This window comes from Colletotrichum karsti (assembly GCF_011947395.1).
Source record: "Colletotrichum karsti strain CkLH20 chromosome Unknown Scaffold14, whole genome shotgun sequence".
Lineage (NCBI taxonomy): Eukaryota > Fungi > Ascomycota > Sordariomycetes > Glomerellales > Glomerellaceae > Colletotrichum > Colletotrichum karsti.
The window spans coordinates 3,884-28,802 of NW_024065914.1; the positions used below are offsets into that span (position 1 = coordinate 3,884).

Consider the following 24,919-nt stretch of genomic DNA (forward strand, 5'->3'; position numbering starts at 1 on the left):
ACCAAGCCTGGGCGACGCGTGATTCCAATCCTGAGCCCCTTGGCAATGATTGGAGCAAGACAGCCAAGCAGCCGTCCCGTCTGAGTTTGCTGATCTTGTTTGTCTCCCGCAGCCGATCAAATTAAGCCCCGTTCTATTTCCGTGTCAAACCTAGCCTCCTCCAGCCTTCGTAGGGGATTCTTTTGAACCAGGATATTGCAGACGTCCAGCTGATCATGCCCCTCCGTTGGATTGTTGGGAGCCAGCGAAGACTTAATTACTGCTAATCTAAATATTCTCCGTTTCATGTAACATACACTTCCTTGGCCTCACGGAGCTGAGTTCTGGGCAACTCGACTTGAACTCGGACATTTGCCCCACCCACATCGTCTACTCACAGCCGCTCCTAGCTTTAAGATGCTCGTAACTGCAGCCTTTAGCGAATCGGGATTCTTTTGTCTTTCATGGTGTATAAAACCACGAGATCTGCGAACTCTCTGGTGTAGGATATTGACGGCTCAAGCTCTCGGAAGATCAGAAGATGTCCAGCCTGCTCAGAAACTTCTCTCTCCGGGCTGCGGCGCCAAACCTGGCCTTTGCCGCCTCCGTCACCCTGACGACCGTGGCCTTGCACTTTTCCCCAAGACTTCAGCGCCGATTCTTTCTAATCCCCGTTCTAATTCTCAACGCCATTGCCGTTCTTTCTATTGATGGTCCTGTCACTGACTGGGGGCCGGCTGGCCTGGATTCAGTCACAGGGATGATATCATGTTTCTACACTCTAGCCGCTCCCTTGATTCTATGCGTCCATGAGCGGTCAGTCTTCCTGGGGCTTGATGTATCATCGACTTCTACCAAGGAAAAGGAGAGAACCTACCACAGAAAGCACCCAACCTTCGTATTGCCGAGTAAACAATCAATCTCATTGGCCTGGCGCATCTGGAACAATCCCCGGGCTCTCAGACTTGCAAACGAACTACCTCAACACCAAACTTTGGGCAGGCTGCTAGAATTCGGCTTTCTTCGCATTTCCAAGATGCTGGCCATCAATTTCGCTGATCGCCTGGTCGTACAACCTTTCGCGGCTTACATTGACTCGGGAAATTTCATCGAACACTACGCACCGGACCAAGAGATCCTCCTCAGACGGGTCATTTTCCGCGACTCTAGTGTATTCGAGCCCCAAGTCGTCAGCCTGCGTGCCGTCACAGCCATTTGGTGGGTGTGGAACAGCGTCCGCGCCCTGGAGACCGGCCACGCCATCCTCGCTGTGATCAGCGTCTGCATACTCCGGCTTGACGATCCTTCGGACTGGCCGCCATTGTACGGGAGCCCGTTTGAGGCGTACACCGTCCGCCGCTTCTGGGGCAAGTTCTGGCATAACTGCATGGTACCATCGGCTTGGGAGTGGGCCAGCCGTGTGGCGCAGACTCTGGGACTACGTAAGGGCAGCAGCTCTGAAAAGTCCTTTGCGGCGTTTGGCATCTTTCTGGTGTCTGGGATCTCCCATGCCGTGGTGGCCTGGAAGATTCGAGAGGGCGAAGCACTGCGGGATGTCATGTTTTTCGTTGCCAATTATGGTATAATTGTCGTTGAGAGGTTAGTTTCCAGTGTTTTCCGAAACTGCCTACGGGCTTTGAGATGTGATTGGATTCTCAAAATCGACGTTGTCAGAGGATTAGGACGGGTCATCGGGCTACTATGGGTCTACAGCTGGTTCTTTTGGATGACTCCGAGATGGCTGTATCCGAAGTTTTACTTGTGGTCTCTCCAGATTCAACACGTAGAACCTGTGCTTGCCTAACAACATCATATTGTTGGCCAGTTACCACCTTCATGTTACCAATTGATCAACATGCAAGACAAAACCTAGAAAATGTAAGGAATTGTAGCAGCTTGGTGGGTATCAAAATGTCAATTGCCCGACTTTTGGCGCGTTTCCGTAGGCTTTGCTTGTATCGCCACGCTCAGAAGTACACAACCAGCCAAGATAGCTTCCTTCAACCACGGGACTTGTCCAACAGCGATTGTGAACAGGCCAATCCGCGGCAGGTATCCGCGCACGAGGCCAATAATCTGGCTTCTGTCCACATAATCCTGGCCCGATGGGTAAAGGGAAACATCGTCGATGTCGTTATTATCTCCCTTTGTTCGAATGAGTTGACGGCCTTCCGTGCTAGGTAACATTAAACTATGTTAGCGATCTCACAGGAGCTCCAGGCAGAAACCTCTTCTATTCAACTTGGCTGGTTTTGTCTTGTCACAGTTGGCGGCTATTGGGCATCAGAAGATCGACGATCGCTTTTGCCAAGATAAAGACCAACAACACCGAACGCAGAAGGATTCAATAGAATAAGAGACACGAGTGCGAGGCTTACTCGAAGGCAGTCTTGGAGACTCTATGTACCATGGGGAGAGGGTTGCCTGTGAACCAGATGACGGGGATGTCGCCGACCTGTACGTATTCGGTTCTGTTCCAGAGAATGATGACGTCTCCAGGCTGGAAGGCGGGCATCATGGACTCGGTGAGAACGACCATAGCCGGGTACGGCGAGTTGGCGACAAGACATAGAAGCTTCCAGGCCATGAAAAGAGTGCCTGCAAGTCGAACGATCGGTAGGGCGGAGACGAGAGTAGCGCGCATACTGAGTGTGTAGTACTTGGGTGTGTAGTTCTTGGTATGTGACTGGTGTTGTAGTTTGTCGGGTGTCTTCTTATTGAGGCGTGAGTTTTCAACCGAGCTTCTTCAAGATGTAGGGAAAGGTAAAGGCACCATCCATGGATAGCCATTTATCGGTACTGTGGTTAAGAGTGTCCAGGCTGAATGATAGGCACATAAGCGCCTAGGCGCCGAGCATCGGTGAATAGGACTTGACTCTCGGCGGCAGGCAGCTGCGGCTCGGCGCCGGAGCGGGGGAAGTATTTCCTACTCGGGTAAAAGAAAAAGAACCAGAGTCCCAATCTGTGTCAGTTTAAGCTCCATGCGGCAAGTCGTTCCTGTCCTCGCCTGGATTAGGAGCTCGTAGCCAGGCACCCAGGGATTGATCTGTTGCCGCGGCGGCTCGCCACGCATGCGGGCGATGGGATCAATAGGAGATTTCTCTTCCTCCACCTTACGGGACAATCGCGGCAAAAACATACGAGACAAGCCGCACACCCATTCAAACGCTATCAACTGCATTTTGCGGCGCGATTCCCCCACTTTTGGTCCTTAGCATTCGGAAACCTGGGAACTTCTGTTTCTTGGAAAGTGTTTTGTCGCCCAACAGTTGTGTAGACAAGATACTTTCGAACTTCTGTATGAGGTACGTCCTGTTCTTTCTTACAAGGCATACACACACTCGGACGAAGAAAGACAACGCCGGTTGCCAGATAGATCTATTCCTTTTACTATCATGTCAGATTCTATAGTTTCTTTATTATCAAGAAAAAGAATACAGGGCTAATTTTGAAAAGTATCTGTATTTGATAACAACATATTCAATTTTTATATTTATGATATGTATAGTTTTGCCTGGGTAATATTCGTTTCGTTCTGAAAACCGGCGCTGTTTCTGTTTCGCCCAAGTAACGAACGCGTTGCTGTTGCAGGCTGCCGGCCTACGCTGACGGATGTTCTAGTATTCACATCAAGACAAGACCTCGGCGGCAAGGATGAGATCCTCGAAATATATTCTGTGCCTCAGATGATGAAATGAAGGATTCAATAGTTGCGAGACTCCACTCCGACATCTCTACCATGACCCATACCAACATAGTCTCATTCTCACAGGAACGGCACGGGCGTACCGCTTCACGACAGAAGCCATCCATACGACTTGAGATGTCCACATGCTGCTGGTAGAGTGACGGCAAGTGTGCTGTGGGCCATCGGGATCAACTTGAGAGACTTCATGGCAATGTTCGGGGGCCAAAGAGCAAAGCTGAGGGAATGATGGTGGTCTGAGGCTGTCGAATTCATCTATAAAACGACCAGTATTCACTCACCATGAGCTCTTGTTCTTTTCCTCATCTTCAGCAACAAAAACTGCAAAGCACTTCAACCCCCATTCAACAAATCAGACTTCTCATCAACTCCCATAACTCACTATCCATATAAACACTCATCAATACCTTCAAAATGCACTTCTACAACATTGCCGTTCCCGTCATCGCCGCCCTCACTGCTATGCAGGGCACCACAGCACCCATCGCCGCTAAGGCTGCTGTCGTCGGCGCCAAAGCCGCGGCGAAGAGCGTTGGCAAGGGCCTTGCGGCCTACGGTGTCACCTCTGGCCGCGTTGGCACTGCTGTGGGCATTGCCGGCTTTGGTTGCAGCGTCGGCGACTGCGGCCGCAAGATGAAGAGGACCCCTACATTCATCAACGTCAAGAAGTCCGACCTCGTCGGCCGTCAGGACCGCCCTGCCCCGCCTGAGGGCATCAACCAGCACGACTGGGACAACTGCATCGACGCTCTCGATGGCACCGTCGAGATCACCGGTCCCGTTGGTGTAGACTGGGATGGCATCGAAGTCAGAGGCCTCCCCGCCGTCTGCATGCCTCTTGTCTCCTGGTTTATTGGCAACCCCCAGGACAACGACATCATCCCCGTCACCTGCGGCGACGACTGCGTCCGCTACGTTACCCTTACTGAGGAGGACTACGGCTGGGTTAAGGAGGTCTTCGAGGAGCTTGGTGCTTTGTGAATGAGACCATGTACAGGTGACAGAGTCAGATCCATCGAAGCACGTGGGCGGATTCGCCCTTCTTTCTTGGAAGACTGATTCGGAAGGATGGATGGCAACAGAACAGATTTACTTTTCTTTTTGTTACATTGTATGCTGGGGAACAATGCCAGCTACGCTTGTAATAGCGCAGATTATACGCTCGTTAGACATTCCGGAATTAAGAACACGTCGACATATAAACATAAATTCATTGGCCCATAAGTACGACTAATTGAACAAACTGCTAATCTCCGAAGCGAGTTGCTAGCATTAATTGTGCTGCTAAAACTACCGGAAACGGACAACAGACAGAATTCTTTCCTGTAAAACCTAATCTGGACCCGATGAGGCTCTAGGTTCCCAACTGAACGAAACACCAATGAGCTGGATTATCATGATGTGCAAAGTTAGGTGAAGGTAGACGCAGAGAGACAATGTCGGCACCGTTGAGTGAAGAATAACTCTAAAGGTGTTTCTAGACTTCTACAATACTACTAACTCATCCCATACGGTGTAACTCTGGATATCCCAGAGTTGGATTGGTTGGAAGGCGATGTATGTGCGTAAATCATGCCATAGGTATTGGGTAAGTCAATTGTCTTGGAGCTGAAAAACTCGCCGATCTGTCTGATGTTCTTTCGACTACGCCGCGTTGTTACCGTATAGTATCCCTGCAACTTCCTTTTCTCCGAACATAGACGCGCCTAGACACCACTTGCGGAACTACTTCTCTCGCCGCATTGGCGCAGTTGGTTGAGACCGGTTGACGACATCCAAGAGTTTTGACCGCACCACGTGGGTTGCCAACGCTGAAGCCTGATATTTGTTTAGAAACCTTTATTCTTGGCTGACCATGATAACGTTGCGGCCTTAATGTCCGGTCAGCAAAATTGGCAACTTCTGTCTGAAACTGGGAAGCCATTCCTACGGACCGATTGGAACCGCCCGAAATGGGGACACTTGTGTTGGGAAGCTGGGCATCATATCACGTCTCTGGCTAGTCAGACATCGGGCGATCGTACGTACAAGCCGCCCTCAGCCATTCTAACCAACTCTGGAGATAAGGATATCTGCCTCGCTGAGTCACCTTGGATCTGGGAGACCGTCGCTTTCATGAAATCACCGAGGAGTTCTCGACTTTGCCGCCCATTCAAACTGAGCGCATGATGCATTTCACCCTGAGCCCAATTTTTGATAGCATTTGCAAGACGTTTTCAAGATGATTTTCAGACATCAACATGCCTTTCAAGGACTTCTGACTATTCTGGGTCACCTCCTTCCAGTACATGGCTTACAGTTAAGCCTACTCGACAAGTCCGACGTCCAATGCAGCCGCGGCGATCTCAACCAGCTTGTGCTCAGCAAGTACACCTTCAACAGCTGCCCCATCCCAGCGGAAGACTCTGCCCTTGGTAACACATCGTTGAGTCTTCCCTGGACACATCCCCGACAGTGCGTCGATGCGGCTCACGGACCGGAAGACCAGTTCTGCGCCTATACCGCCGCCACCAGTGGTCCGTACGGTGTCTCCGTCGTTGCTGTTCCGGAACACGCGGCGCACTTCGCGGGCTTCGTGGCCGATACCTACCAGCATGCGTTGCAAGATACCCCTTACAATGTAGTCGAGATCCCCGGCAAAGGCCGTGGCGTCGTGGCTACTCGTCTGATAAAGAAGGACGAGCCCATTCTCGCCGACTATGCCATCCTCGTCGTGGACTCACGGGTCATGCTTTCGCTTACCGAGGAAGACAGCAACGCTCTGCTTCGTCTCGCGACGGACCGTCTGGCGAAGCCGCATCGTGTCTACGATGGCGCCAGGGCGCATCCTGAACATGATATCGTGCTTGATGTTCTCGCCACCAATGCCTTTTCTCTCGACGTGGAAAATGAGAGCTATTATCGGCTATTCCCTGAGATTGCGGTAAGCATCCGACATGAATGCAGTATTGCCAGGTTATGTGGGTGACTGACATTCTTTGCATCCACCTTAGCTCATGAATCACGATTGCACACCAAAGTAAGTTGGCGTCTGTGGAGTGTGGTACTCTCATGTACCAATGAATGCAACCTCAGATTAATGTACCTACAGCGCCCGACCGCGGTTCTCGCCACGCAACTTTGGCGCTCTCGTCACAGCAAACCGAGACATCCAAGCCGGGGAAGAAATCACGATAACCTGTGAGTGTCACCTTGCGACAAAGGGCCTCGTGGCTGTCTCTTCCCCACAAAATCGCTGACGATAAATCACTCTAGACCTTGCCCCAGGCATTCCCTTCTACGAACGTCGCAGTCGAATGAAGAACTGGGGGTTCGAATGCAGCTGTAATAAGTGTACTGCGTCGCGATCCGAGATTCGAGCCTCCGATGAGCGGACGCGTCATATAGAGAAGCAGTTGGCGACTTTGGACTCCCTTGTCGAGACAGGAGACCTCTTCAAGACAGTGGCTGTGATGCGGGAGCTCATGGCTGCGTGTGATCAGGAGGGTGCGGAAGAACCCAAGATCAAAATCTACGAGACTCTGCAGGACGTGTTTATGGGCTTGGGGAAGCTGGACCAAGCCAAATTGTACGCGAAGAAGGCGATTCACCTCATGGTCCTGACTGGCCTCATTGATGAGCGTGACGAGGAGGCGACTGTTGTTTCCGAGTGGGCTGCACTGGATGATCAGTACGGGAAATGAAGGACGAGTACATCGGGAGTGGGAACTCCGTCATATACCCGACCCAGAGTCTCAAACAACATCAAAAAGTCATTCCTTGCGACGACTTTCCAGCAGATTTGTAAATTCCTCAGAGCGATTTCCCCAAAGATGCGCGCGCGGAAGACGCCAAGTATTTATTATCTGCACCTAGCTAAGGTAAGTTCAAGGCGTACTGCGATACGTCAGGTACGTAGCTTGCCTGCCGGTTGAGGAGCTACCCACGCACGTGCGACAGCGGCTTCAACGGGGCCGGACGAGGCCCGTTGCGACCCACTTGGCTCCCGAGTCCGGGAACTAGCCCCTAAGCTCCGGGTACCTGATCCTTGCTGTGTACCCCAAACTCGGATTTCCTGCCACTGTTGTGAACATTTCCTACCACAACAAGGTAATAAGCTGATCGTGTTGTGCTTTTGACGGCCTGCAATTATTAATTTGGTCCCTTCGTTTAATTATTCCAGGGAAAACAACGAGATTTCTGGCAGCAGTCAAGCGCCATTGACTGACGGTGAAGAAGGCAAAACTGAACCGCGCGGGATGAACTCATGTCTCTATCATCAGCGACAACAGGGACAGAGTTTTATGGCGTTGTCAAACAAAACAGGCTAAAGAAATAAGATCTATTACAGCTGTTCCGAGCACTTTTTTCTCGCAGGATTTAATTTTCTCCGGCCCATTGTATTGACATCTTCATGCGCGCGACTTGGGATGCTGTTGGCACTGAGTTTCCCGTCGCTGTGGGGTACTAAGGTAGATGAGGCGGTCCCTGACACCCTGCACCGTGGGGAAGACGAAGACGGGACGAACGGCAGAAGGACCTCTAGGATAAGTAACTCACCGAAAATGTCCCGCAATGCTGGTTCTGAGAAAAGGTGACGATCGGTGTTTTTCGCAGGAACCAGTCGAGCCAGTCATCATTCGCGATATATGTAGGTAAGAGAACCGTGAATGCAGGTTTTCATTTGAAACTCACTTAAAGTTACCTAGGCACTGGATGCTGCAGAAGCCCACTAACAACAGTTCGTTGAGAACGTGTCAATACAGCACAGATAGTGCCACAAAATGGGTGGCAGCAGATAATTGAATTCCAACTCGTAAATAACTCGCATCCATTCCGTCCTTTTTTCTCATAAGCCTAATCATTACAGTCGGTACCTCAGGTATTGATGCCGCGCTCCAGACACTTTGATTAGCTACCTTAGTGGGAGCATTCACCATCTAGCTCCACTATCGAACTTACACATTAGCTTTCAGTTGCCAACACGAGAAAACACCGCTCACCATTCAGCCATATTTTGTCAATAATGCTCGGTACCGAGTCGAGAGTGTAGAGAAACTCTTCAAATGACAAGTTGTTGTCAGATTCGATAACGTCGCCCTGGCCTGTGCTAGGGAAAGCGTGGGCGGCAGTTGTGTCCGTCGCGTCTACCTCAGCGCAGCGACTAACATCCGTAGGTGCAGAGGCTGGCTCAGCAACCAACCTAAGGGCGTCATGCTGGGCCATGAGTGCTTTGCACTTGCGACATGTGCGTTCGTGTCGTTTCTTGTTCGAAGAATGGTTCTTGCGTTCTTCGCCGCAAAGCATTCGGGATTTCGGGCCATGTTTCTGTTTGATGTGTCTCTTGAGGTTGGACATCGTGGTGAAGGAGGACTCGCATCGAATCTTGTCACACTTGTAGAAGGATGTGGTCGCTTTGAGAGAAGCCATGACGCTGGACTTCATTGAAAACAGACAACAATAGATTTTTCAGACGCCCTCGCTCATAATAGACGGAAGTGAGAAGGATACAGGCGAGATACAGCCTTGTTAGCGGGCAAGTGCGATATGTGACTGGTTGTAATAGTCGATGCCACTAAAACGTTAACAAAATGGCAAAGTGCTTGGTGGAGAAGGCTCCGAAGGGCAAGAAAATGGAGCTACAATGCTCTTTATACTTTAATTATGAGGATTTCTCCTCAACAATATCCCTTCAAGCGACTTGGATTTTCTATAGGAATTGCAGTTTTCTGTCCTTGCCGGCATGCTGCGTGGGTGGAATATCTTCTACTGCAAACATAGTCTCCGGTTCCTTCTCTCTCCCGCAGAAATGCCACTCAGAGTCGAGAGCTCAAAATGGCGTGGCAGCTGTGAGATGAAAACGACAGGGGTCTTTTCTTGGCCTCGTGTTTTTGGCTAATAAGAATTGATGACACTAGAGCACCGTTGAATGGTGCTGAGGCTCATGCGCCCGTAAACACATGGGAGTGATTGGCCACATCTGGTGGCATGACTGTGCTTGGGAAAAAACGGGGGACGACGCTTCAACACCGCTGAGCCCTCATGAAATAGTACAGGTAGTGTCACGCACAGTGAAGGTCTCCTACGTCTCTGTCCCAGCACACCAAAGCGGAAGCTTCGCACCGCTGTTTCGTTTCAAGTATTTGTTCAGGTGAATTCCTCGACTTATATATGGCGATGGGAACCCGAAGAGCGACCTGGTATATCAGGCCTGTTTTGATGATTCTCTAGCTGGTGCCAAGTAGCCCATTCGCAGGAGCGAACACAGGCAGAAAACGACGAGATATCACGTCCAATAATAGAAGTGAGCACACTGTCCGGTGAACCTCCGGATTGGTGGCCTGGCGGGATTCATAGCGGGACCGGAGACGGCAGTTACCTACGTCAGTGGATCCCGCCTCGGGCGGGCCGCAGCTCCGAAACCAACTCCGGCTGCTAGAGTAACCCTTCTCTTAGTCAACAGCATGAGCGAACTTAAGAAACCAACAACTAAAATAACGGTGTAATGTTTGGAAATACTATAGCAAGGCAGAGAAGCGCTTCTTCTAGTGAGAGAGAACCAAAATTGCAACAGCATGTGGCTACTTGCCGCAAGATCATCCGGGCCAACTGCTATCAGGTCCGATCAAGCTGAGCATGTAACCTGTAAAGGAGTGTCTCCTCGAATTGATTGGTTTTAAAGGGCCATAAGACTCCCATCGATATTCGAATGTGTCTTCTTAGACCGTTTTTTGTAGCCGGCCATTGGCGTCGAGGTGTAGTAGGTATAGCGACCATCAACAACCTGCTGACTTGACTCTGGCCTCTGACTCCGGGGCACCAATTACACGTCTTTTTCATTGATTTCGGTTTCTCAAAATGATTTTTAAGTGTCTTTCCGTAGGATTGACGCACTTCTGAGCCATACTTTGCTTTCGTGCTTGTTACTAGAAGACTTAGAAACAAATGATATTGATTCACAACCATGTACAGGGCATATGTAGATGAGACTGCATTTAGTGCACTGAAATATGTCTAGAGGTCTATAAACGGTCATTATCAAAGCCAACAGAGAGAATATGATATACAGTGTGTTTAGTTGCGAATGAGATTGCATAGGTAATATCGAAAGGCTTAGGCCTCGAGACACCGAACAGAACAAACTTTCATTTGGTGCACGCAGCAGCCTCTTAGCACGCTTAGTCTAACTTGCAATTGTATTGAATACTTCATTTTAAAGAACCGGTGATAAAAGGCGAATATTTGAGTACAAATCTGACGAGAGAGATCGCAAGCAACCACAGACTCAAATCAAGCACAAACTCAAAAGACTCAAACACGGACCCGGACGGAATGGCAACCAGTAAAGTAAAGAAACCCAAAGGTCGGCTGAGGAGCATCCACGTTCAATAGACACTAGTAGTTACAAATCTACCAGACGCAGCAAAGTGATTACATCACCCGATGATATCATCGAAACTCATGCGCAAACAGGCCTGCATTTCGCAGTCATGCAGGAGGCGATAAGGGAAACTCGATATATATGGTACCCCGTTCAGCAGTGCAGGCACTATTGGTCTCGGAAATCGAACAATACTTTATGTTGCTCATTGTGGCTGGTCTCGAAACGTACTCAATTGACACGCAGACTCAGTGCGGTGGTTCCACCAATCAAGGATTTGATGCCTACCTGAAGAAAGACCTGCCCAATTGGCCGGCAACCATTGAAGCAGGTGAATTGCTGGCCGCCAGTCTGTCCAACTACCGGTGTGCCTTACATCGAGTTGGTGAAGGGCACTACAGGGCCAGTTTTTCAACCTTTTGTATGTTAACACGTATAGAGTGGACAGCTCTTTGCAAGAGGTCAAAGTGGGATTCTCAAAAAGTACAATTAGCCACTATTAGAAATGAGTTTCAGGATTGGGCTGTTCTTCATAGGCTAGCATGATGAGGTGGTATTGCCACTTGATGGCCGTTGGATAACATGGAGAGGTCGATGAGTTTTCTAATTTGTTCGTATGAACTGTGAAGAGCATAAACAATAATGTCGTTAAAGGATACTCTAGCGATAGACGCCGACGACTTGATGCTTAGGTCTCATACCGAAACCCACCCCCAATTCGTCTTCCTCATAGCTCAGCCCGGTCCCATCCTCCTCCGCGCTCTGGGTCTCTGCTCTCTCGTCCCGCAGCATCCTTCCCAATAATATTTTACAGTCAATTTCCTTTAGCCGAATTAAGTCCAGCGGCGCTATCTATCATGTCGAAGCCTCGACAAAATAGCACTTAACTCAAAATACCCTCGGCATTAGACAAACCAACTGCCAAGTCGTTTGAACAGAGCCGTGCTGTGAAGGGACCTCTCTCGAGGACAACGTTTGATTTTCTCAAAAGTGCATGCCGCTCTTTCTGAGACTCTGCGACGAGCGCTCTGTTTATCTGTGATCGCTATTAGTTGACGGCCATAACGACATGGTGAATGCTTGAACCGCTCACCTTATTTTTGAACGTATTATGGTTGGCAGTTGTCTTGTTGGTCGTCGAATGGGGCATGCTCTGCAGTCCAAGGCGATGGGTCCATGTCGAGGAACAGTTCCAGGTCTTGTCCAAGGCACTCATCATCCAGGCCAACGTATCCAGAATCCTGGGTTGAATACTCCTCCGGCGCCGTGGCAGGGTTGTTCTCATAATTATCCGCCATGAGGGGAGCCTCATTTTCAGGGTCGTTCCGTTTCTGGCATTCCGCGCAATGGTCTTCATGGCGTTTGATGTTCCACGTCTGGTTCGGAAACAATTTTCCACACGCTGTCCGGACTTTTGGGCCATGTACTGCCTTCATGTGCCTTTTCCGGTTGGAGTTGTTGGAGAACGCATCTGACTTGCAGCCAGGCCAAGGGCATGCGAGATCAGATGGTTTTGAAAGTTCTTGAGCCATGGCGATATCAGCTGTAGGGGTGGGAGTATCAGTGTTCAGAGAAGAATGGATAGCGCGGAGGAATGCACCCTCTCTCGTGAACACCTGAACACTGAAGAACAGGGTGAACCATTGAGACCCTTGGCGGTACCTGTTCTCGCCCTTTTATGGCTTCCAATGAGGATCGATCCTCACCAAGTTTGCCCACACATTAGAAGCAACCTGCAGACCTCGAGTTCTAGAGCACTGAAGAAACGCAGATGGCGTTTGGCGCCGTGGCGAAGCGCTGGCCTATCATCGATGGACGAGGATCATGACGGTGGACTTAAAATACAATACTCTGGAAAGCCAGCTGGCCAAGTTGGGAAACATCCAACCAGTTTCATTCACCTTGGACATCGTTCTGCCAGAACTCTGGTTGCAAGCATTCGGTCTGTTTGCCAATCATCTCGGCCTGCTGCTATGACGCGGTGACCAGGCTGGCTCACTTGGGGTACTCTGAATGGACGAGCTTGTCGGTCCGCGAGGTGTCTGGAAGACGAGCCTGACGCACATGTACTCCTACCCAAAGGCTCGGCTCAAACAGCATACAAATGCAAATGGATAATTGTTGGGAAATCAACACACCTATACGCGTTACACTAGTCGGGCGTCTGGACCGTCAAATAATTCATCAACAGATGGAGGAAGACAGACAAGTCCGTCATTGGGTGTGCCAAGAAATCTTCAATTCTTCAGCAATAACTCAACTTCCTGTATTTCGCGCCCCGGATGCAGCATGGGGCTAAAGACCATCCATAGGTCATGCCCACGCCAAGTGCTATGCGCGTCAGATGAGGCGGGGTGGGGCGAGGCCTGTCGATTGGACTGGGGATCTGAACCAGATCCTCGAGCTGACGTATCATTTGAACCCAGACCTCTCAATTCTGGCAAGGCGGCGATAAATCGAGGCTTGACGTTCGCGAAAGAGTATTGGTTGTTATCAGCCCAAGTAGGTGCACATAGGATTAGTCGATTGGTTTGATAAGCCTCATGGCTGTTCCGTACACGTTTGCAACGTTGGAGTGTTGATTTCCACTGATCAAAGATAGGGCGACCGCTCGATATACCTTGTCATCATCAGTTTCTTGTTTTTAGACCCTGCCTCGAACGGAAGGTGTAGCATCATTCCAGCCATAGCTAGGAGGATGCCTCACTGTCTAACCAACCCATCTCATCGTACACAAACCCCTTCGGGCATTTCATCCAGGGGGTCGTATATCCAATTAGAGGACTCTTGATTATTTGATCATGCTCTTAGCACCATCAAAACAGTCTTACTACGAGAATGACTCGAACAGCATCATCGAGTCACTGGGATCTTCGGGGTTGACACGGCACATTAACCCACTCGCTTCTGTCACTACTGCCACATAAAGGAGTAGGCATGGCTTCATAAGAACGATGTTTTCTCGAACGGAAAACACTTTCGGAAGTATTCTGCCCAAGAAAAGAGTTGCCCACAAAACGACAAGTACCACCCACACTAAATTACATCCGTTGATCGCGATGTTGCGCAGAGATGGGCTGATGACCGCCCATAGCGAGAGCACCAGCAACTATTCATTAAATTAGTCGCTAGAAAGAAGGAGAACGGGGGGTGGAGGCGGTACATTTTATCGTATTGCTCTTCGGCCCGTGAGAAACTCTTTCCGTCGCTTTACTTCCCGTTGACCAGCTCTGGAAGCTGCTTTAGTTGTCAAATACCCCCACAAGATAAAGAGGACTTACACGCGGACGACTTCTCGTAATACCATTCGAAATCCATAAACCAAAGGTTCGACAGCTCATCTGTAATCGAGAAATCTATCTCATACGGCTCTTGATCGTGACAGAAATCAACAGGTGGTTCCGTGTCTTGACTGTCTTGACGAAGAGTTTTGGCTGATGAAGGGCTGATATTACTGTTGCATTTCTGATTGGTATGGCTACTAGAAGCGGATTTGCCATCGGACTTTGCCTGACAAAGGTTACACGCAGCCTGGTGGCGCTTAACGTTCCAAGGTTGGTTCGATAGCTCTTTTCCACATGTAGTAACTGCTTTAGGGCCATGCTTTGCCTTTATATGTCTATTGAGGTTGGTCTTGGTGGAAAACGGGGCTGATGCGCAGCCAGGCTCATTGCAAGTCAGATCCGAAGGAGAGGTGCGGCAAGCCATGGCGACCGAATACGAGAAGCAGTAGTACAATCACTGACAAGATGACGATATTGAATGTTGGGACAGATATTTCTAGTACTGATAAAAAAGTACAGAATGAGCGGCAACTGGGAGACTTATAAGTCAATTTCAGCGTCGGTTTCAACCTTCCTGCTATACCTTAGCCACAGATGAGGATTATGGATGTTTACGTCGATGAAAGCAAAGGAGTAAGGTGGAGGTTAGACACGGCGCGACACAGGCAGAGTTGGCACTACCTCAATTCTTTTCTCTGCGGGCGTTGTTCATTTTTTCCAAAGTATCTTACTTGCAACTGGCTGCAGACGCGCCTTGGTCGAGTGATACCAAACGGCACTCTAGTAACTACAACTTGCCTTCAGCCGTCGTCGGTGGCCGTCGGAAGCAAGATTAACCATACTAGCTAGATCCTCCATACGTTCGGTAAACGGAGTCCCGTGCTTAGAGGTAGCACTGAAGATGCCGCCAAAGTCTTGAATGTGCGCACACACGGTTCATTGATTAGTTGTCACTGCGGCTCATTGCGAACTGCATGGATGCGCGCTGTTTATGCGATACACCGCATCAATACACGAGCCGCAAGTAGGACACAAGGTAAATCAGCTGGTCTTAATGGCGCCGTCAATTTGACAGTGCTATTACAACATGATGCCTAGGCGCGTCAGAAGATCACATCCCTTCGCATATCGTGATACGTTCAATTGTTCTAATATTTCCGGGCTAGCATTATTCTCCTAATCTTGAGACTTTTCTACAAAATTGCGACAACGCTTATTATCTCGGTAGTTTTCGCATTCCAGGCTACCGCCCAGCTTCTAGACAGGTAGGATCGGAGCGAATAGCGGGAAAAGGGCAATGTCCTTGTGAGATGAGGACGAGCTCAACATTGGATGAAGTATGCAATCCCCAAGACGAAGTAGAGTTGGCGGATGGTACCCTCTGGCTCATCGGCGATGAAGGGAGAAGATTTCTCGATTCTTTCGGTGCGAAACTAGGTCAGCAGCCGTACTGCCACATACAAAAGCGGTATTTGGCGAAAAGTGTTGCAGACGAGAAGATGCGATACTACTCCATGTGCAACTAGGCAGAAATACGCGCAATTGAAGGACGGTGGCTCACGAAGATTACGCTAGCGGACATGGAGAGCGCGAACGCCGGAGGTAAGTGGGTCTCGGCCGCCGCACTGCCGTCATTCGGGTGGAGAAAATGCCTTGGGAACCTCCGGGCCGGGCCGTTGCTCCGTGCGTTTTGGGTAAAAGTCTCGGGTGAAAGTGGATATCGGCGGCTTCATATGCAGTAGGTCGGACGAAAGGTGCCCAGCAATTGGCTCAAACATAGATGCAGGCAAGTCTGTTGGATAAAGATGTATTCTTGTGAATAAATTCGAACGACTGATCCAGAAGTCGTCTTCATTAAGGAAGACCATATGAATGTCGCAACGCCGTTTCTGATTAAATGTTCATCCTGTGCGCGTGCTCCACTGTTGGATCTCGACGGTGTGTACTTTCTGCACCCAGTATTAGATAACGCAGTACACGTTAGACTTGACGTGCTTACTCTCAGGCGAACTCGTGATTGGGCCGAAGTTTCAGGCCTTGTCCTCGCGACTCTGGGGATAATTGAAGTCTTCCGGGTTCCATTGGAACAAGTCGTAGAGATCTTGATCTTCAGCGATATCATCGAATTGGTTCATGACTAGAGCGTCCTGAGGAACATCGTTCAGCATTGGGAGGATGGCGCTGTTGTTGCTCTCTGACTGGACGGACGGACTCGACGTGACTTGAGGATTCTCGTGTTTCTTGCATTCATCGCAAGTCCGCATGTGCCGCTTGACGTTCCAAGTCTGATTTGGCAATTCCTTCTGGCAGGCCATCCAAACCCTCGGGCCATGCTTAGATTTGATATGTCTATTGAGGTTCGACTTGGTGGAATACGTTGACCCGCAGCAAGGTTCAGGGCAAATCAGCCCGGACCGAGACGTGTTGTGGGCCATGACGAAGTAGCGTGATGGATGGGAAGCGAGAGGGTGACGGCCGTTCAATCAATTGATATGTCGACAAGACACCAGGTCGGTGATCGGCGAGTAAGTAATGCGGTGAATATAAAAATAAAGCATGATAAGGCTTTCCAGGACATTGTCATGTGGTATATATAGTGATTGCGCAGCGAGGGTCTCTGGAGTTATTGAGTATCAACTTTTGAGGCTTTAGAGGGGCTTTTTGAGACGGCTGCCGATCTGTCAAGCCTGCAGGCGGGAGGAGGGTGTGGATGTCTTGCCGGGCAGGTTGGATGACAACGGGAGCCTACGGGAGCCCGGAGCCTCCAAAGGCCACCACGCTTCGAGGGGTGGGGTGGTGAGGTTATGCAGGGCAGAAACCATGCACGTCGCCGCTTTTGGATGGGATGAGGTTATGCACTGAAGCACTTCCATCGCTCCAAAAGGGGCGACGTGCATGGTTTCTGCCCTGTGACGTACCGGCCACACGGTCTGGAATCTCCATGTTCCTCTTTTCGGCCGTGGTTTTGCTGCAGAGATACCTAGTTGACCTCGACACTCAGCTGCAAGCAACTCAAAGAGGTAAGCTGGATAAGACATGTGGGTGTCAAAAGCTAGATTCCCGCTGGCTCCTCTTTTCCTTGTCTCTCACCGGCTTGATTTGCTTTGCTGGATTCGAGATCTCAGATGCTGGCCGCTCGTTCGACACCGCGAAGGACCCATTGGGCAACCCTCAGCCACAAGATGCCCTTTCGAGCTACAAGTTATTGGCAAGAATGTCTGGTGTTCTGGTTGCAGTCTGCTTATCAGGAAGCCCTCAACGTGGTATAAGAGCCCTCTGCGCATGAGGGCTCTGCTATGATGCGCGCCGTACGAATGGGCCGTGTAAGTCCCTCTTTGCCGCACAGAGGGCTCTTTTACACGGCCTAGAGGTGATTTCTAGCAAAACAGCTCCCACAAGGTAGTCAAAGGTAAGAATTCTGACAGACTGGAACGGTTATACCACATATGGGATGGCAGGGCGTCTGAAGACCATGCAGTCGATAACCCAGGTAAACGCATCATAACGATGCAACAAGCAAGCGTTGGGTGCAAAAGGCGAGTATGAGGCAGGCGCGCCATTCATCCGTAGCAAATTTGCGTGACTTCGATCCTGTAAGTGCATTGGGCGGGACAACGTGCTGCTTCAAATGACGATTTTACGCTCTGAACTATTACAAGGGTGAATGATTTTTCTGGATAAGGCTGAGGCGAGGGAGAGTTTTCTGTCTATACGGACTTTAAGGGGTCGTATTAGATCCTCGACTTTTCTTCTTGAGGAACGCCACGAACGTTCCAATCTGGTCATGTAAGGCATGGGCAGAACAGAGCCCAGAGCTGGACCACACAATTGTTCGGTCAATGTTACCGTGACGCTGCCTCATGGGTTGACTTGACAGCGTTTGTTGCTGGTCGGGCTGGTACTGGCCATCGAATCCTACACCCATGTCGAAGCTTCGATTGAACAACATGTTTGCCTTGTCTTAGCGCATGAAACCGATTTGAAAACCGTCTACTTTTGCACAATTGATTAGTTAAGAGATCAAATTGATTCCATTATTCTGGTATTCTATGTCAATTGCAGAGCATGCCCGAATTCTATAAGGTATCATTCTAGCCAGCCAACCGTGTCTCTCTTCTATTCTTTAATCGCTCTTTCTTTAAGCGCTGCTCCTCATAAATCACAATCCGTTATCCTCGACGCCTTCTCACGCCCTTACTCCCCTCTTCTTCCCTTTTGCTCAGAAGCAGGCACACAAAGCTAGCTTAGTTAGCTGCTAGAATCTCAGTCGCATCAGACGTTTTACATCGTGTTCGTAATATTTGGACAACGATAAGTGAGGACTCTGCTGCTATTACGGTTGCCCGCAAGTGACGATGCCATATCAAAACCGCAGCTCATGAACCGTACGCAAAACCTAGATACACTATGAACTCCGGCGTATGTCCATGTTGAACTCTTGGAGAAGTAATGAGAACAGTGTCAGTAGTTAGGGCCAAGAGAGGTCGTAAGATCCAGCAAACAAGACTGAGTAGGTCAAAGTTGAGGGCACTGGCGGCCGAGGTACTCGAAAGCGGAGATTTGCTCCGGGAGGGGCAACGCGGGCAGTGGAAGAGCACAGAGATTTGGGGGCTTCGGTTCACGGTCGGAACCGGTGGTGCAAATTAGGAGGTCCCCCGGCCGGGGCAATACGGGCATTAGCTGCCGCCGCCGCGAGGAAAACTGTAGGTTGCCAGGTCCCGCGCAATGGTGGGACATGTCGGAGCCGACCGGTCAGGTCGGGTTCCCAAGCGTTTGACTATAACTTGATGATATCCCCTTTGCTCATTCTTCTGACAGAATAATAGAGCTCGTCAACAGCATATTTGTACAACAAATGCTGATTAAATGTCGGCACCTACCTAGGTAAGGTATGATGTGACTACCAATAGGGAGGGCACTAGCGCATGGCACGCAGCACCTTTAGCTGTTCTTCTGCAGACCGTTAGGCTGTGTAGGTACCTTAGCTAGGTAAGGTAGGTAGAGCAGCTTTGGCCGTGAGTAGGCAACACCAAAAAGGTCCGCTTCCATTAATGACATGGACTGCAGATATTCAGTTTGCTGCCGCAAGTCGCAATAACCCTACATCAGCCGTTCGGAGAGGTTGAAGCTGATCACCGCAAGTAGACTTGGGCGTGCCGGTCCGTCCCCTAAGCATACAGGGCCACCCTGGCCAGTGTACCGAAACTACGTACCCTAACAGCGAACCTTTGACATCTACATGATGTCGGGTGAAATGATCGAACAGAAGATGTTTTCTCAACGCAAAGAATTATTTATATTTGAAGTTCCGGTATATTGTTCCAATCATTCCAAGCAACAATCTTTCATTACATGTACCACTAGAAAGGAGCTTTACTGCCCAAAAACTCTGTGAACCGAGTTCCTTCCATGCATCGCAACTTAACGTATTATTCAATCGTCCACGACGTCGTTAACTTCTGATCTGCCAGGGCCGTCAGCTCAAGAACAACTTGAAGATTTCTCGAGCACACCTAAAAGATCTCTGCGAGCATCTGGTCGCAACCGGCCAATAGTTCCACCTCGCCAACTTGTGAGTTGCCCGGGGTCGGCATGGAGATGCATGCGCATGCGCTGAAGTCGAAGTCTGCAGGGAAAGAGTCGGATAGGTCCATGTACGAGCCGGGTAAGGACTCTTCAAACCACACCATGTCTATGTCTGCAACGATGCTGCCATTGGTGTTGTCGTCGATAGTGTCGTTCATCTTGTCGTTGGTGTTGCCATTGGTGTTATTCTTGTTATCCTCGCCATTGAGACCATCATCAGAGGCAGCGCGATGAGTGTGTCTCTTGCATTCATCGCAGCTTTCCACGTGTCGTTTGATATTCCACGGTTGGTTAGATAATCTTTTTTGGCAGGCCATCCGAGACTTTTGACCATGCACTGCTTTGATATGCCTGGTAAGATTCGATTTGGTTGTGAAGGTGGCAGAACAATTGGGCTCAGTGCAGTTGAGCTTGGCCTGAGATGTCTTGTTTGCCATTGCTATGGTTGGTGTTGGGGATCAAGAAAGCCAAAGTCAACGCATTGGCATAGTGATCAATCTCTTGTTGAACAAATATTGCAAAATGAAAACGAACTGAAGAAAAAGCTTCCAGTAAGGCGGAATATGAAGAATAGTCATTGCAAAAGAAAACACATTTGGGATTTTGGAGCAAACTTCGAGAAGGAGGGGGGGGCAAGAAATACGGTCGGTTAGTAGGTAGGTAGGTACGGTCAGGTCAGGTCGGGCCCCAGACCAGGTCAGGTCAGGTCAGTGCAGCATGCAGCCGGGGAAGGGAGTATCTAAGGGGGGCGGAAGAGGAGATGAAAAAGGATTGGAAAAGAAGGTGTCCCAACGACGCCGCGAGGTTCTCCAGGTGCTGCAATGGCAGAAAATCGATTGAACAACGATATGTAGTAGAGATGACGGCGAGAAGACCGGACATCTGATGAGCCTGATTTTCAGATTGATGACATGGCTGAAAAGGGGCATGAGAATGACTATTTACGAAGCCTAATAAACTGCTGTGCCCGCTCACATTGATTCATGTGTTTACATCGGCAAATTCAGTTCTGGGAGGGAAAACATCATCGTTCGTGCATCGTTGTCTAGGCAAATCTCTTCATTAGTGAGCCTTCGCCATCGACTGATCCCGCAATAACAGCAAAACTATCACGCGAAGGCAAGCCCAATACGCGCGCTGACTACAGATGCCGAATCCAAACAGCGATCTGTTTCGCACCCGAATTCGATGCAACAGGCGCTATTCACATCAAGATGATGGTGACAGTCGACGAAGACCTCGTTAAAGAACTGCAATCGCAGAAACCTGTATCTCTATTAGGTATCATGCCAGCCAGCTCAAGCTGTTTCCCTACTTGTTGTCTTCAATAGCTGTCTTTCTTACAGCCGCATTTTTACGCCTCCGCTCCTCGCTCCTCTTGTAGGCAAGATATTCTCTTTGGTTTGGTTGGCCCGATGAAGTGTGCGTCTCCCGTTGCTGGTACGTACCTCAGCTCCTCGCTCCTCGCTCCTCACTCCTCACCCTTCACTTCGGCCTCACTTCACGACTGTCTACTAAGTATAGGGCAATAGAGCCGCACTCGATCTTTTCTACGTTGGGTCAAATATCTCAAATTAACCAGATTTCAAACATCATTTTCAGCCTCAGGATGTTTCGCCTGTTCAACATGTTCTTGAGTTGTGTTCAAAACCTGAATTGCTGTGCATTGACAATGATCGCAATGGAATCCCAATTATACCGGAACCCGCAGGTACGAACACTCAACCTCTTCAGTATGCGCCTTGCTTATTCTCCTTCGCCAAAAAAGGGTATCTATTTCTGAGTACATCCGGTTCATCATGAATTTCCTCTCGTCAATTTAAACTTAGCTTCTCCGTGGTATGAAGTATGGAAACATAGCCGTTCACGCCAAGCGCTTGATGTTTGCGCATTCGACCATCTTCGAGGCTGCGCTCCTGTCCCGGTACTTGGACACTTGTTGTGTCAGCTATCTCTACATAGAGTATACGATCATGCTGCATGAGAGTGGACGCCCTTACTTACGAATGAGCTGGAGCATCGTGACTAAGACTCGCTACCCTGGAGAGGAAACAAGTCCTCTTGACCCAATAGAAACATGCCATAGAAGTCTTCTCCTTCGAATAACATGAAGTCTTGGTGCGTGGGCTCGCTGTCTTGGACCTCCTCGTATGACAGAGGGGTAGACTGGATGTTCTTATCGTGGCCCTCTGACTTGGTGGGCGATCCAGATGCAGCTTGGGGATCGCTGCGGCTCTCGCACTCCTTGCAAGTCTTCTTATGCCTCCAAGGATTATTTGGGATCTCTTTTTGACAAAATGTCTGAGACTTAGGGCCATGCTTTGACTTTATGTGCCTATTGAGGTTCGATTTTGTGGAGAATGTAGACGTGCAGGCAGAGGCAGGGTCGGCACATCTTCGTCGAGATGAGGAAGCGCAACTCGCCATGGTGGATGAGACGACTCAGTCATAGGGTCATTGGGACTTCCTTCACCAAGGATTGGTATGAGATTTAGGGTTTGGAAATGAGAATTTGAATGTGAAAGAGTATAACATAACCATTGCAATCATCCTATCCGTGGATTATACTTGTTATTTATGGTCGCTGTCAATCATTTATGGCTTTTCGTACTATATAGCTCCCCCGCATTGCTCGCGGCCTGATCTCTATATGAGGTCAAATCTCGACGCTTGCCACGCACAAAACGCTGTAATACGTACCTCGCTACCGATGCGGCTGCGGCCGGTGACACATTGTCAGGGGGATGCGTGATGGTTGGAAATGCTTCAGTATGTACATAATTGAGGTATCTTAAGCCCAAACAGTTCAAAGACATTAGATCAGCGACTCAGATACACACGAAGGATTCAAATATACACACATATAACTCTCAAATGCACACAATGGATTGAATATCCACGAATGACTCCAAATGATAGAATCCTTAAATCCAGAATTGAACAACTTATATCTGCTACGAAGACTATTTGCTCCGAGCGTCACGGCCTTAGTCTATGCCAACCAAGAATCTGTTCGACGTCTATGGGGTATCATCCCAACCAGCCAATCCTGCCTCTAATCCTCACTGACATCAGTGCTTACCCTCACTCCCCCAGTCCTCACTCAACTTCGAATCCTCACACGTGACTCGCATGGCTTCTATTCCTCTTTCCTTCCCGCTTCCGCAACCCCGTCGCCTTCCTTAGCATCCCCTCCTCAGTTGGCCGCCAGAATCTCGGCCGCGTCAGGCGCAGAGCTATGATCCCTCTTCCCGTGGCTCTTCTTGATCATCTCGGCCTGCTTCTTGATCTTCTCCGCCTCCTTCTGCTTGTTATGCGAGACGTACGTGCCGTACCGCAGCGTTCCCAACGTCAGGACCGCCATGAACAGGATCCCGATGACGGACCGCCGGATGAGGATCCACCGCAGGCCCTCGATCTCCGACTTGGCGTCGCTGCTGAGGTGGAGGCTGATCTTGTAGTTGATTTGTTGGATCTGGCGTCGTCAGCATCTCACTCCTCGAGACGATGGATATCGAGGCCAATGAAGGGTAAGAAAGAGAAAAGAGACGACAGGGCAACTTACGACACTCTCACCAGCCTTCTGCTCCTCTCGAACCGCCATCTTACGGTCGTTGAACATCCCCCGGACGTTGTCATTCAGCGTCAGAAGCTCTTGGTTCAGCGACTGCGTAAGGATATCCACCTCGTGCTGCAGCAACGTCCTCTTCTGCCTCATCTCCTCGTCCGCCAGCTTCTGGTTATTCTTCACCTCGGCGCTGAGCTCAGAGCACGCCGCCCTGAAGAGGTAGGTTTCCTAGTTTCGTCACAGTCAGCATCCTCACACAGCAACATTCCCTCGGAAGGACTCACATTCTCAACATCGCTCTTACTAACAAGACTCTCCTGCGCAACGTCCAGATTATGCGCCAGGATCGCCCGGATCGCCTTCATCGCCGTGATCGCCTGCTCCTCCGTGTACCCCCCGCCCCCGAGCTGCTTCACCAGCGAGAAGCTGTCGAAGTGGTGCACGTACGGCGGCGTCTCCATGTGCGGGTGCTGCTTCGCGACCTCCTCCGGCGGCCCCATGTGCAGTATCGCCTCCAGCGGCCCGCTCTTCTTGGCCTGGTCCCGCGCCTCCTGCTTCGCGGCCTCGGCCTCCGGGTCCTCTGTCTGTTGTTGTTGCTGCGGCTGCGTCTGCTGCTGCTGCTGTTGTTGTTGTTCAGATTGTTGTTGTTGAGGTTGTTGTTGCTGCGACTGCTGCCCCTGAACCTGCCCCTGAGCCTCGGAAACACCCCCGGCGGTCTTCGGGTTCGTAACCGAGGACGCGGCCGCCGCCGCCGCGGCAGTGGCCCGTTGCGCGGCCGCCTCCATCTCCGCCGCCGGCGCCGTCTTGCGCGCCTTCTCGCTCTCGATGGTCAGCGGCTCGATGCCCTTGCCGTGCCGCGGCGCGAAGCCGGACTGGCGGGCCTCGGGGGTCGGCGCGAAGGCGGCGTAGCCCCTAGTGGTGGTGGTGTTGGTGCTGCTGCTCCGAACGTCGGCGGGGCGTCCGCCGTGGCGGCGGCGGTGGCATGTTTTCTGTGCGCTCGTCGTCGCGGTCGCCGTTCTCGCTTCCGATGCGCGGAGGGTGCGGTAGAGGTGCGGGTACAAGAATGTCAATCTCGTGGTGGACGACATGGTTGCATCTGGTGGTTTGAAGAAGGGAGGTTTTGGGAAGAGCTGGAAATAAGGGTGTTCGGATGTGACAGCCGCCCGCACCACACCTTTCCCCCCCAATTTCCCACGATAATTACGGCGGGATAGTTGACACGTGGGGGCGGGACAGGGGTTCGTCGGAGGGCCAGTCGGAGGGTGGAGGAGCCCAGGCCAAGGCGGTAGCCCGTGGTTAGTGCTTGTCAAACCGGCTAACGTCGGCGCCATGATGTAATGGCTGGGACCCTTGGAACAGCTTAGCTAATGCGGTCCCGCTCCGAATCGGGCAGGTTTGCACTTGAGCTGACAGGAATTGACAGGAGCTTGCATTGC

At 50.4% G+C, this 24,919-nt stretch overlaps 7 protein-coding genes across 7 annotated transcripts; 3 read left to right on the forward strand and 4 right to left on the reverse strand.

Moving 5' to 3' along the window:
* Positions 1–1,015: 1,015 nt before the first annotated feature.
* On the forward strand, positions 1,016–1,783 carry CkaCkLH20_04973 (uncharacterized protein; the record flags this gene model as incomplete). Its single annotated transcript, XM_038887692.1, has 2 exons — positions 1,016–1,578; positions 1,654–1,783. The coding sequence occupies 2 exons, from the start codon at positions 1,016–1,018 to the stop codon at positions 1,781–1,783; spliced, it is 693 nt and encodes a 230-aa protein (XP_038746734.1).
* Positions 1,784–2,353: 570 nt separating this feature from the next.
* Positions 2,354–2,623, reverse strand: CkaCkLH20_04974 (signal peptidase I; the record flags this gene model as incomplete). The annotated part of the gene is made up of 1 exon (XM_038887693.1): positions 2,354–2,623. The coding sequence occupies one exon, from the start codon at positions 2,621–2,623 to the stop codon at positions 2,354–2,356; it is 270 nt and encodes an 89-aa protein (XP_038746735.1).
* A 1,476-nt stretch (positions 2,624–4,099) lies between these two features.
* On the forward strand, positions 4,100–4,666 carry CkaCkLH20_04975 (uncharacterized protein; the record flags this gene model as incomplete). The annotated part of the gene is made up of 1 exon (XM_038887694.1): positions 4,100–4,666. The coding sequence occupies one exon, from the start codon at positions 4,100–4,102 to the stop codon at positions 4,664–4,666; it is 567 nt and encodes a 188-aa protein (XP_038746736.1).
* Positions 4,667–5,906: 1,240 nt separating this feature from the next.
* CkaCkLH20_04976 (uncharacterized protein) lies at positions 5,907–7,368 on the forward strand (the record flags this gene model as incomplete). The annotated part of the gene is made up of 4 exons (XM_038887695.1): positions 5,907–6,608; positions 6,679–6,704; positions 6,777–6,865; positions 6,941–7,368. The coding sequence occupies 4 exons, from the start codon at positions 5,907–5,909 to the stop codon at positions 7,366–7,368; spliced, it is 1,245 nt and encodes a 414-aa protein (XP_038746737.1).
* An 8,991-nt stretch (positions 7,369–16,359) lies between these two features.
* CkaCkLH20_04977 (uncharacterized protein) lies at positions 16,360–16,764 on the reverse strand (the record flags this gene model as incomplete). The annotated part of the gene is made up of 1 exon (XM_038887696.1): positions 16,360–16,764. The coding sequence occupies one exon, from the start codon at positions 16,762–16,764 to the stop codon at positions 16,360–16,362; it is 405 nt and encodes a 134-aa protein (XP_038746738.1).
* Positions 16,765–19,842: 3,078 nt separating this feature from the next.
* Positions 19,843–20,352, reverse strand: CkaCkLH20_04978 (uncharacterized protein; the record flags this gene model as incomplete). Its single annotated transcript, XM_038887697.1, has 1 exon — positions 19,843–20,352. The coding sequence occupies one exon, from the start codon at positions 20,350–20,352 to the stop codon at positions 19,843–19,845; it is 510 nt and encodes a 169-aa protein (XP_038746739.1).
* A 2,759-nt stretch (positions 20,353–23,111) lies between these two features.
* CkaCkLH20_04979 (uncharacterized protein) lies at positions 23,112–24,571 on the reverse strand (the record flags this gene model as incomplete). The annotated part of the gene is made up of 3 exons (XM_038887698.1): positions 23,112–23,390; positions 23,481–23,711; positions 23,768–24,571. 3 exons carry the CDS (start codon positions 24,569–24,571, stop codon positions 23,112–23,114), a joined length of 1,314 nt encoding a protein of 437 aa, XP_038746740.1.
* Positions 24,572–24,919: the final 348 nt, after the last annotated feature.